This window comes from Athene noctua, chromosome 1, assembly GCF_965140245.1.
Source record: "Athene noctua chromosome 1, bAthNoc1.hap1.1, whole genome shotgun sequence".
NCBI lineage: Eukaryota > Metazoa > Chordata > Aves > Strigiformes > Strigidae > Athene > Athene noctua.
In genome coordinates, this window is record NC_134037.1 from 177,713,247 (window position 1) to 177,726,365 (window position 13,119).

At 35.7% G+C, this 13,119-nt stretch overlaps 1 protein-coding gene across 2 annotated transcripts in view; it reads right to left on the bottom strand.

The window, feature by feature from the left end:
• MBTPS2 (membrane bound transcription factor peptidase, site 2) overlaps positions 1-13,119 on the bottom strand; it is a 32,543-nt gene that overhangs the window by 12,970 nt on the left and 6,454 nt on the right. The window contains exons 3-7 of one of the 2 annotated variants that reach the window (XM_074905955.1): positions 12,025-12,163; positions 8,126-8,229; positions 5,603-5,730; positions 1,699-1,817; positions 560-740 (exon numbers count right to left, since the gene is read on the bottom strand). In XM_074905955.1, coding sequence (XP_074762056.1) covers positions 560-740; positions 1,699-1,817; positions 5,603-5,730; positions 8,126-8,229; positions 12,025-12,163 — 671 coding nt within the window. Of the gene's footprint in view, positions 1-547; positions 741-1,698; positions 1,818-5,602; positions 5,731-8,125; positions 8,230-12,024; positions 12,164-13,119 lie in introns of both variants that reach the window. The other variant, XM_074905952.1, reaches the window with a different exon arrangement.

Sequence of the window (13,119 nt, forward strand, 5' to 3'; positions counted from 1 at the left end):
AATAGACTGACTACTAGAAGCAATATGTGCTATCCAGACAAAACTGAGTTTATGGGCAATGATATTGTGAGGTTGAAGAAACAAATGAAACATAAAACCCATACAGTGAGACACATCAGAAGTGGCCATAATAAAGCACATCATTGGGTTAAGTCATATAATTTGTAATGTCATGCTGATTAAAGCAGTAAGATAATGTGTGGAATTTACATCTGCAAAAAATCACTGAGTTGATCCACATAACTAAAAATAGAAGAGATAATTGTATTACTGCTAATAATCAAGTTATGCAATAACCTCAAGAGACAAATTTCATTCTTCAGATCATACAGAGTATTTGTATAGGATGACTGAAAGACCATAGAAAATCTTCTATCTACCTCTTCCTCACTTTCAGATTTCACAGAAATGCATGGCATATTGGTCACTGCTTAAGACAGAATAGCAGGCTCAACTTATGAGAAAACTGTCCCCACCGACAAATCCTAAATCCAAAATAGTTTTTAAGACATGATAAAATTAAAATATATAAAAATGAAGAGAGCACCTGAAGTCATACCTCTAGCTGGAAAGCTTAACTGCTGTAGCGTGGCTGCACTTATACAGTAGCCAACCTGTGACTTCTCTGAAATGTCTCCCAGACAAGAATTCCAGTCTTCTACACTATAAACCGGGCAGTCTTGTAGGTTAGTGACAAGGTCTCCCACAAAGAGACCTCTTGGTCCATTGGCAGGAGAATCCTGAGAAGAAACAGTAAAGTCAGTCATGTTATTGTAATTAAAACTACAAGGATTTGTTTACAGTTCTGCCAAATAGCCATGAAATCTTTAGGTTAAGACACTATTTCCAGAGAAACAGAAAATCTCACACTACACTAGAACTGATTATTTCAACTTATGATAGAGCATTACAAAAACAACATCCTGTACAAAGAATAACTTAGTTATTGTAAGGAAAAAGAAAAGAAAGGGGAAGTCTCCAAGTGTTCTGGAGGACATCTTCAAATTTGAGTAATTGTTTTCATATAAGTCAGTATGCTGTGGTTTTTCTTACCATTTTAAGTTCAAGAAGCTTAAATTAATACCCTGAACCTTTCAACAAAGCATGGTGTACCTATGCTTTTGAAGGTATAAAGCATAATGTCACTCTCCTCCTAAGTTACATCAGTTCACTTTTAGATCCAAGAAAGACTGAATCCTTTCAGCTCTGCTGTTCAACTATGCTGTATTTGAGTAAGTCAAAACCAAATCAGTCCTTTCCAGAAACTCAGCAGTCCATCTCTAGTTTGCTTCCAGCTGACGAAAGCAGCAAGGAAATCAGCTTGAAATAATCTTTAACATTAAAACCTGATAGCAATAACTACAGTGATAATGCAGTTTCCAATAGATTAACTTGGTGCTAATACTTAAAAAAAGTTAACACACCACCACTCCCCCCCCACACTGAAATAAGCCTGCAAACTCATCTAAATGGTTTTATAGTATGTTGAATAGTCTAGAATTATTCATGTCATGTTTCTTCACTTACTAATACTAAAAAACATGACACTGAGAAGGAAACTTTAAGCAGACAAAAAGTGCAAGGTATTAGATTCTGCAGAGTACTGTGCTGACCAAATTTGACTGTGATAGTAAGAGACAAAGGTACATTTCAGGTCACAAAGCATATAATATGAAAATAGTAAAGATTTTGTCTTACCTCTGCAACCTCAGTGACAAGGGCACCAACACCCGTGTAATAGAAGGGGAAAAGAATGGCTGGCAGCAGAAACAAACCCATGAAACTTGCAACACCAAGAACAAAGTTATGCCACACTCCTAAAAAGGAAAAAAATCACATTTCTAAATAAACACAAATAACAAAAAGGAGGTTTTGAAATGCAAATTCTATAGTTACCTTCTAATTAACCTTCCTTAAATAATTAAGAATAGATGAAAAGTTAATTTGTGAACATAGGGCATGAAAGAAGAATATGTGTATTACTTTTCAAAATTAGATTTCTACGATGTCACTTTGCAGGGGAGTTTTAGAAAAGCCTCTGAACATCTGAGAATTATACTATCAGAAAAGACAGGGAAGTGCTAAGTCCATTTTTAAGGTGTTATTCTACCATATTGGTATTTCATCACATAACACTACTCTTCTATGTAGTATGTAGTGGGCAGAGAATCTAGAAGAAAAACTGGGCTTCTGAATGAATTCTTAAACTACAGTTTCTATCTACAGAGTTGTTATCAATCATAAATATTGAAAAAAACGTGGAATGAAATGTATTACTTGTCACCTTCTACAACAAACTGTTGAATTTAAAAATCTTAATCAGTGGGGTTTTATGTGAATAACTACCGTTTGTCCTAGTCAGCAAGATGGATAAAATTTAGATGCAATTCAGTACTTTTCATGGTTATCTCCATTGTATCAATGAAAATAATTACATGTATATGTGCCAAACAAGTTTAGAAAATTATTTGAAAAAAGGCTTCTTTTACATGAAAATCTGGGCCTAAAACCACATCAAGAAACTAAGTTGTGCAATCAGCATTTCCTGACACATTATTTTTGGCAACATGTTTTCAACTGCAATCTTTATAGTACGCTGTTCTCCATAGAAAGAAATTAATTGCTATCATAAGACACACTTGGCTTCCAGTACTACACACATTTTCTCATTTCATTTCTGTTCTTGAACAAACGTTTTGTATGACCAATGAAGGAAAACTTTTGAATCTTGAAGACTCCTGATTTCCTTCTTACAGTGCTTCATGTTGTTAAGAGGGGTTTGATTCAATTCTATATTTACAGTACAGTTACAGGACAGGAACTGAAGTAAATATATTTTAAAACATATTAAAGATATCTTGCACTATATGTAACACAGGAATCATAACATAACTATTATTTTCCCTGGATATCTCTACATGTCACCTGGTCTTCTTTTACAATGTTTCTGATGCTGCAGAAATGAGAGACATTTTTGGAGTACTTTAACTACAGGTTTGTTTTCATTTCCACTAGTAGACGCTTCTTAAAGTGTTTTCTCTTTCTGTAACTCTTTAATCATCTAATTGAAAGGCAAACAGATAGATTAAATGTTTCAGCATGCACTTATCTTTATCTCACACTTATACATATATGCATACACACACACACACACAAGTGCAACAAACCCAAAAGTATTAAGTAACTATTTTAACTTAATTGTTTTAACCTTTTTATCTTAAAAATAAACTTTTTTTTTTTCTCCAGCTAAAGAAAGGATAAAATCTAAGATGGAAACAAAATTTCTTTGTAACAGTGTGGCTGCTAGAGAGAGTAAACTGGAAAAAAGATTAAAATTAAAAAAAAGACGTGATGGAACTTCTGGAGGGTGAATAAGGAATACTTTAAAACAGTTAGGAAAACATGGGTCTTAATACCATAATCTACACAGTTTGCTGTGTGAAATACAGCAGAAAAGCCTAAAATAGAAAGACTTCAAATTCATACCAAGCAATCCACAGAAAAACAGGCTCAAAATGAGAATACCTGTAGATGCACACTGCTGAGTATACCATCAATTTAATTTTGCTAAAACAGCCTCATCCTTGGATACCTATTTGCTTATATTTAAAAAAGGACACTTTATACAACCCTTAAAAGACCTTAAAATAATGTTCTGAAAATCTTTAACTCCTTTTTTCTGTTAAAGACAAGACTAAATGTATTAAAAAGGATCTCAAAAATAATATGAATATTTGAACTAATTATAAGAAAGTGTTTCACAGGAGCACTTTTCATTTACTAGGCATAGAATTAATGCTAAAAATATCACAAGTCTTACAAGAACGCTCATTCACTATTCTTGAACTCATGATGCCATCTGCTGTACAACAAATATACTCTTTAATCTCCATAGGTGGGCTACAAAAGGAATATTCGGTGTTGTTTTCTACTCTAGCTGTTTTACTCAGCTGCTGTAAAAAAATCTGAAAGCATATCTCTGTAAATTCAGATCTCCCGAACACTGAGAATAGGTCCATTCATTTGCTCTGACAATTAAGAAAAACTGAGTCAAGTTTACACATTTTATCATTATCAAACATCCTAGTTCTGAAATATACCTATCATTAGCTGGAAAAAAAAGAATATATTTGTTCTATCTAACTGATAACAAGCCATTGATGCTAACCAGTCCTGCAACATTTGTTCCTACCCTGTATTCCCTATTTCACGTTTCCCACTAAACCTGAAAAAAAAAAATTATAGATGTTTGCTTTTCATTAAAAATATGCAAGCAATTATTTTCTATTACAGCTTATAATCTTATTTTTCTAGATTATTTTTCAGGAATGTATGTAAGAAACCATTTTGAAAATCAGTGTCTTCTCTTTCAGTTCTGTTCACAGTAGCTGGAAATGGAAATTGATTAATTTGAGAAACAGGGCTTCATAAAAGTTAGCCTATTGCAGTGAATAATTTGGGTCATTATGGTATTTGTAATATAGATATTTTTACTTACCTAACATTTATTGTCATTTACTTGATTTATGAAAGCTTGAAAATATGCTTTGCTAAAGGCTTCTGTATGTCCAGCCTAAAAGCCTCTATATAATGTTTTAGTTACAACATTCAAGAAACAATGTTGATTTCTAAACATTACAACAGGTTGACTGCTATCTTACTGTCCCCTGCAATAGAAAAACATCAGTATCAAGAACTAAACCAAGATGTTAACTTTTCTATCTTTATTTCAGCAGTTTGGGAACCACCTTTGTCTCTAGAAATCAATAATACAAGTGATTCAGGTAGCATAACTCAGTCTCAGTCTAACTTGCCACAGCAACAGGGCCTTACTTGCCAGTAGTCAGAGATTTAAAAAAACCCCATCAAATCAAAAACATTTGGAGGTTATTTGGAGCCATAGCTGTGATTCTCTTTGGATGTTTGTGCTTTAGCTTTTACTTCCTCCTGATGGCAACATCAAAACACAGTGACCTGCATAATAACATAACTCGCACATCACTGAAAATCGCTCACAATACTATTGAGAAATCACATAATAGATTGCTTCTACTACAGAAAATGGTAGCAAATTGCTCAAGGGTGCTCTCCTGTGACAGCAAGTCATGTTCTCATACCACCAGTCTTTTCTGACTGAGTATTTTCCAGCTTGTGTGCTCCAAGGTTCTGCTACTTAGGCCATACAATATGGAAAAAAAAAAAAAAGAAGGAACTTCTGCACCTGGGCTTGTGTAAGAGCTTTTTCTAGTGAGAGAGGAAGGTCAGAAACCACATTTTTTTACCCAACCACACAACTGGAATTTCTTAAGCACAATTATTCCAAATCAGATCTAGAATATAATAATGTTTTTCATGACAGGAAACTGGCACTCATTTAAGCTCCTAGAAACTGACATCTCTTCTCCAGAAAACAGCACAACATGGACAGTAATGATCAAATGATTTGTTGAAAATGCGATTTATGTTCAGAACAGAAGGATCTCCTTTAGGTAAAGGGAAGCTTTTGTACTTCTTCATCCATCCATCAAGGATTCACAAATGATGTCTGTAGAATAAGTAACTGTGCTAAGTAAAGATTTAATAAAAAAGCACAAACTATTACCTGCACAAAATATCCTTAGTTGCTGGACTGGAGATATCAGTTGCAAGTGGGTTGTGAAGAGGTCAACAAATGCTCCAGGATAGACAATGAAGATAAAAATCCCAAATCCATTAAATCGCACTTGTTCTCTTAAAGAGAAGAAAAACAAAGTGGTGTTACTGTAAACAAACAAATGAAAAACTGAGAGATTCTACATTGTACACCTTTTGACAATGAGAATAATTAAAGTTATAATTATAAAACTAACTTATTTTTTGTAGTGTGAATAACTGAAAGATAATTAAACTAAAGGATGTTTTCTGCAGTAGTTGCCACTTCTAAGCAGTACACATTTGTGAGCCTGGTAAAAAATAAGTGATAAATACAACTTTTTTTCTGTCTTCTGGTAACAGTAACACATAAAATACTTAAAAAAACCCCAATATTTTAAAGTCAACATATATTTTAACATTTGGGGTTTTTTTTAACATAAAAAATGTCAGCCTGTAGGAAGCAGTTTCAAACTACTCTATGAAAAATTAGCTGGAAGAAGCGATCACTTTCCTTTTAAATAAACATTTACAGATTTCTGGAATTTATCAATTCTCTGTTTCTCCTAAATGAAATTTAAAATAAATTGTAAACTTAACAAAAAATGAGGGAAATCTCATCTGAAAAAATGAAAACTAGTGAAAAAGTTAAAAGCATAAATGTTATTTAAATATATTAGTAGCTGACACTATCATACAGGTTGTTTGGGTTTGGTTTTTTTTTTTTTTCCCCAGAGGTTTTACAATGGCTTTTAAATGGCACTTTTTGGAATAACTATGTAAAGATTTTATGAAACTAGAAATTTCATAAGGGAGGCATGACACCCATGTTCCAAGACAATTACATTCCAATTATTATTCTAAGACAATCATGTTCCAAGGCAAACCAGGCAGAGATCAGTTAATCCCATATCTTTACTGAGACAGTACACTAGGCACATTATTTACTTATATTTACTTATTTATTGTGCATATACAATAAAAGAAGACACAGAATTATACAAAATTAATCAGGATGAAGTAATACATTAATTCCCTGGAGTTAATTCATCAGACCTACCCTTGCTACCAATTAGTAATAGGCAGTCTAATGCCTATACATGATTTTATTACTTGGGTAGGAGATACAGAGGGAAGAAGACAAAGGCTTTTTTGGCACAAACCTTGACTAAGCTAATATTTTAAGCTCTACTAACTTGAATTGAAGTTGGCAAAAGTGTATTGGATTTCAGGGAGTCAAATTTGACAGAATAATAAAATTTGCACACAGCACAGCTATTTAATAAAGCCTAAATCCTGAGGATTGACCCTAACAGCACTACAGACCCAACCTGTGCTAGGGGGGGGGGGAAAAAAAAAAAACAGTCAAGCAGAAAACAGCAGCACCAATGTACTTAGACAAACTAATTTTACCCCTGGAAATAGCTGGGAATCAATTTTTTGACAAAAACATAACCCAAACTTGAATATTCAGAGCCTTTGCTCCAGATCCTGAGTGAAGATATCACACCTAAGGTATAAGAATTACTCATTCTGGTTAAAAAGAGCTCTATAGTTACTTGTGGCTTCTCTGCAGTTAGCCAGCAGCATGTGAAGGCACTGTAAGAGAAAGAAAATTTTGTGGCTTCTTCCTGTGGTGGGATAAGAAAAAGCAAGAGCTTCATCCTCCACAGAAAAATCCCTGTGGGTATTTAGAGGAAAAAAGCTGAAACACAGAGCATGAGAAGCAGAGAGGATCCCAAATCATCCCTTTAATTGAGAATTTTTGGGTTATAAAAAAGGTTGTAATGTGTTAAGATGCAGTCATAACTACCTACACTCAGGAAAATCAGAGAAACAGCTTAGGGCTTTATGCTCATAGGTCAGATGATGATGTCCAGAAGAAATGCTGAGGACACCTGAATGTCAGTTCCAGTAACCACAGCTTAACCCTCTTATACTAGAGTGTGATTTAACAGTAATGCCTAACCATGTCAAATAACATTTCTGTGAAGCAATCATAGTTAGGTGACATTAAAAATATCACCTTTGATCAAAATTAACACATTGCTTAGATTAATGGGGGCAAATCACATTTGACTGAGTTACTGTTTCAGGCTGTTAAAAGCTATGTTTAAAGAAATCCATTTTTAAAATGTTAAAGTGCCATTGTGCAATAGCGCATGGGCCCTCTTCAAGTGCCACAGCAGCAGAAATACAATTGCTGTGTGAAAAACAGGACCACTTAAAAGAAGTATTATTTTAAACCCGATGCAGCATGGTATATTTACAAAGTAGAAGTCCTTTCTCAGAATCTGTAGAATAGACACTATATTAAAACTCTATCCTTAATTGTACATCCTTCTAAACTTAAAATCTAAGGAAGCAATGAAATACAGAATGGACAGACTCTCGAGATAAAGCAAAGCAGTGCTAACAACATTCACCTGTAAGTAAATGCTCTGGAATATTAGGCTTTGTTAGCACATAGGAAGAGAAAAGTAATTTGTATTACCGAATAGCTGCCACCCCATGGCCGACTTCATGTATCACACCACTGATGAGGATTGCAGAGAAGAAATAGGTCAGCTGGCTGACAGGCAAATTTACACCAGGCACCTGTTGATGTGGGCATGACAACAAAACAAAACAGAGGAAGAAACCAAGAGGTACAAAGATGAATCATTCTGCCCCTAAACTTGCTGTTCTCACTCAGCTTCTCCAGACCCGCAACAGAACGGGCCATTCCAACACAGCACTATCAGTTTGTACCTCTTCTTCCAGTTTACTCAATGTATTTTAAAATATATATTATTTTGTTGAAGGTTGAAAAGCTCTCCAGGTGCAAAAGCCTTCTCCCTGCCCTACTTATTCCCCACAGCCCTGACCAAATGTGTCCTACTCTATATTAGGCTCAAGAAGTTTATAAAAATGTATACAGACTTTCACTCAAACGAAACAGGCTTGGCAACTGTGAGCATTCGTTTACAATCTCCTGCAGCCAGCCATGTAAAAAAAAAAATTAAAAACTGTATGGCACTTAAAACACCATTAGCCCTAAAAGTTAAAAAAATAAGCTTACAACTGGAACTATCAGTCTCCCTTCTCTCTGCCTATTCAATTCAGAAGACTATCTCAAATTTACAAGGTCAAATAAAAGAGTAACTTTCATCTATTGTTCAAGTTTTGGCAGTTTACATGCAGCAATTTAGCTTTTAAAAAAAAAGCACTTGAAATGAGTATACTATTTTAATTTATGTAATATGCATAATATGCATACATAATATGCAGGCCTCTCAGATTCCTCCTGTTGCTGTGGATTCCCACCACTGACCAAGTCCTTTGTTGCACTAGTCACGAGACACCGACTGCTTCCAGATGGGCTTCAAAGCAGTCACGAGTCAGAGAATGAGGAACCATCCCCTTTCCTCCTGCTCGGTTCCTACCCCTGCTCAGCTGCCGCACAGCAGTGGCATGATAAGGCCACTTCTGTTGCTTGCTCTGGGACAGTTATGGCTGCTCCACAGCTCTGCCAGCTCAAGGCGGGGTGCCCTTCACTATAGTCACTAACAACTGATGTGAACACAACTTGAATTGCAATCCAGTGACAGAAAAGAGATGCTAATGGCAAAAATTCCTGGCCTGTCTACAGGACTCTCTAAGAACTACCCCTGTGGGACACAAAAGGCTGCAGATCCTGTTTTATTCTAACTTCATTCAGTTCTGTACATTTCTCAATTATATGCATTCACCTACCCATGCAGCAGAACTCTACAGTAGGTTGGTGAGACAGTCTAGCTAAAATAAATCATTCAAAAGACTGTTTTCATTACTGTTAAACTGAATCACTTCAAAAATTCTGTCCAGAGTGTGATCATGACCAAGACAGTACAACTGGCACAACTATTGTACGTCACTGTATGAAGACAGCTGCTCTTCATCCATTAAGCATCCACTGCTTGTCTTACAGCATCAGCTGGGGGCACTAATGCATCAGTTAACTGGCGTTGCCAGTGGCCCTCTGCTCCGGGCACGTGGGAGGACAGTCAGCAATAGCAAGAGTTGCCATCTTAATCCCACTATGACCTGTTAGAACACAGCAATGGATGCTTTCAGACTCCATGTCAAAGAAGCTAGTTTAAGATTCACCTAAAAGGGAAGCTAACTCTCATGAAAGGTTCTGAAATCAATAGCAATATTTTGTTAATAAGCAGTGTCACCTTACAGTTTATGGTCTTCCGGAAATGCCCTTAGTAAAAGAAGACCCTTTGCTAGTAACTGAACTGCTGCTTTCACAATTTCGTGGGAAATCAACACAAGAGGAGGCAGCTGAAGAAAAACAGCTACAGATGGGCATTTTAAATAAAGTACATGACTGAACAAAAGAGGCAGAGAACAAAAATCTTAATCAATAAAACATAAGCAGAACTGTATCTCCCTCTCTCCATAGCCAGAGGTTAAAGGCTAAACAGATTTATGGCACAGGCCAAAGTTGAGTTAAAAAAAAGTTGTTTTTTTAAAAAAAAAAATCACTCACACTCTTTCAGGCAGTCAAAACCAAATAACTAATTTAAATGAGGAGAAGGTTCTCTTGACTTGTTCTTCATCTCTTTGCAACAACACATGGATCACTTCATTGTGTCAACTTATGCCAGCACATTCCCCTCAGAAAGAATTCTGAACTCTTTAAAGGCAGAATTATACAATGGGGACCATTCAGAAATGAATGAATGAGGTAGGAAAGAAAGAGAACCACAAGTTAACTTAGAAGTAACCTTATCCCCATACATTGCATTACTTTATCCCTATATATTACATCTTTTTCAGTGCCAGTCTGTCCTTGGTTTGAAAGCAGTGATATTGCCAGTATGCAGTCACAGAGAAATCAAGTCCACATTAAAAGTGTGAATATTATCCTAGATTTCTGCTTTTATAGTTCCAATTCACACAAGATTAATTCCAAAGACTCATCTTTACTTTGGTTGCCCCTAAGTTATTTTCTCCAAAGAGTAATATATTGCAAATGACCACTTTCCTCTGTTGTCACAAAAGTGGATAGATCCATTTAATGATCTCAGAAAATGAAGACGTCAAGGAGGCTCTTCTTACTCCAGAATGTAACGGACAGACATGCTTAGGATAGATCCTGTTCGCATGTAAATTAAAAATTTTCTGTTTCATGTTCAACTTGTGCTCTACCGGACACACAGACTGCTCATCCTGTCTGCTTCTGAAGACAATTCAGGAGCAGGCTGTGAATCAGGTGACTGCTGTGGCAGTACCTGCCAGTTCTCTCCCAGAGAACTTGTTGCCTGCTTCTGTCAACACACACTACATTTGCCATATTCGCCCTGCGTGTGTGAAACAGACCCAAACCGTCCCAAAGGCACTGAGTGTATGGCACGTGCTAATGATTAGGCTTCCTGCACCCATGCAATTTTTTACGTCTAGCTGCATGCAGTCAGTTTAGCACTTATGGGAGGGCCTATCATGGCAGCACAGAATTCCCAACTTCTGTTCACTAGACTAGCTGAGTACTAAAACCGTTGGGCATCCCTGCTCTAAGCCATGCAGCAGAAGTCAGGGCAATCTGCATTTCTGGAAAACAACCATACATTCTAGCCTGATAGCACTCTTGGGGAAGTAAGAGTGGCTAGGGATCCTTTCAGGTTAAAACTGCTGTAAGGCAATGTCAGTTCTGCCATTACTTTGTGTAGAGACAAAAAAAGACAGTATTCACAATCTCTCTTATTCTGTGAAATACATTCCTTTCTAACACATACAATATACTGTCCAGCATCAGAAATCCACAAAAACAATTAAATACACTGTTATTAGGCCTTTGACTGGATACTACCAGAAACAGCACTTTCAATTTCATACTGTAAATTAAGGCATGAGTCCTTGAACAATCAAAAAATATGCCATCTCCTCACTAATGAATTGTTGCTTACACTATCACACAAAGCTCTTCATGCTTTTTTCCTTTTCCACTGATGTTCTGTATGCTAATAAATGAAATAGAACTCCTCTCTTCTTCTGGGTTATGGATGTGCTTTGCAAACTTTAAGGCCGCCAGTGCCTCTACATTGCACAGCTCAGAGGAGGCAAATTCTTAGCTGTTTTGTATTCTTAGTACTGTGATAATTTAGGGCTTTTCAACATTACTAGCCAATTCCCACTCCTGAGAATTTTTAATATAAACTTTTCCACGTTTGCCTTTATTTGTCTTCCTCCTTTTACTACCTCCACTCCCTATTTTTAAGGCTGATAACAAACCAGCAAACTTTTATGTAGAGGAGTATGAGGAGTTAGGCTGTTCTGGGAGGATTAAAGCATCACATACCCCATTAAAGAAGCTGGTTAAGATCAGTTCACAACTCTCAAATAAAGACCTGAGGAGAGAACACTTACCACAACTTGCAGCATACGATCATTCTGGGCTTTTGGTGCCTCGGTGAGCATCTGTGTCAGGGTTTGCATCAGTGTCTTTCCGAGAAGAATAACAGAGCCAAACATGGCAAGTATACCAAACACCATTCCTATGCTGAACCTACAAAGAGAAGCAAATAGTGTACATTTTCTGGATGTGTAACTGCTTTAGCACAACTTAGTACACAAAACTCATAGGGCAAAACTTACATGATGCTGCTACCATTCCTGTATCAATAATCCAGTCTAAAAATATTAGCTAAAGGAAACTAGCAACAATAATCACATACACTAATAACACTAATATCATATAATATTTTCCCTGTTTAGTAAATGTGTTACATCCAAACCACATCATAATTAATTTTCAAATATTTTTATGTTGTTCTTACATATTCTGAATTTTATTCAGTTACCCAATGCATGTAACTTGCCATAGCTATGAATGTAAAAACATAACTAACAATGTATAGTTTACCACATTGCGCCACACTATCACATATTTAGAGACCTGGATCAAATGATGGGGTATCATCCATATTTACTTAAATAAGCTTTTTCAGTAAAGTTTAAATTTTCCTCACAAACAATAAAAAATGCTAAAGAACAATAAATGAGACTCAACCTTTTTTAAAGAAGAACATCTAAAAGGTGCAACTGCAAGACTAGATGTAAATCAATTACTTAAAACACATTGTTCTTCTCACCAATTTATTTTTCACTAAAATCAGTGTTGAAAATTTCAGCTTATGTCAGTCCACCTAAGTGGTGAATTTTTATTCAGCATTATTATTATTTTACACTGTCCAATAGTTGAAGGATGTGATGAAGTTTCTTTTCTAGCTAAAACACTTCAATTCACTACCAGTCCTTCTTCCTCTCACAAGAGCATAACTGTTCTCTTACCATCCTTAATGAAGCTCAATGGAAATTAGTGGATTCATTTTAAGCAACATGTAATTGTAATGTTAATTAAAGAGACTGGTGGAAACATTATGCTGTAATAAATTATACACATTAAAAAAACTGTGATTGATATAGAACTATTTCAGACCAAAATAGTAAAATCATTACATA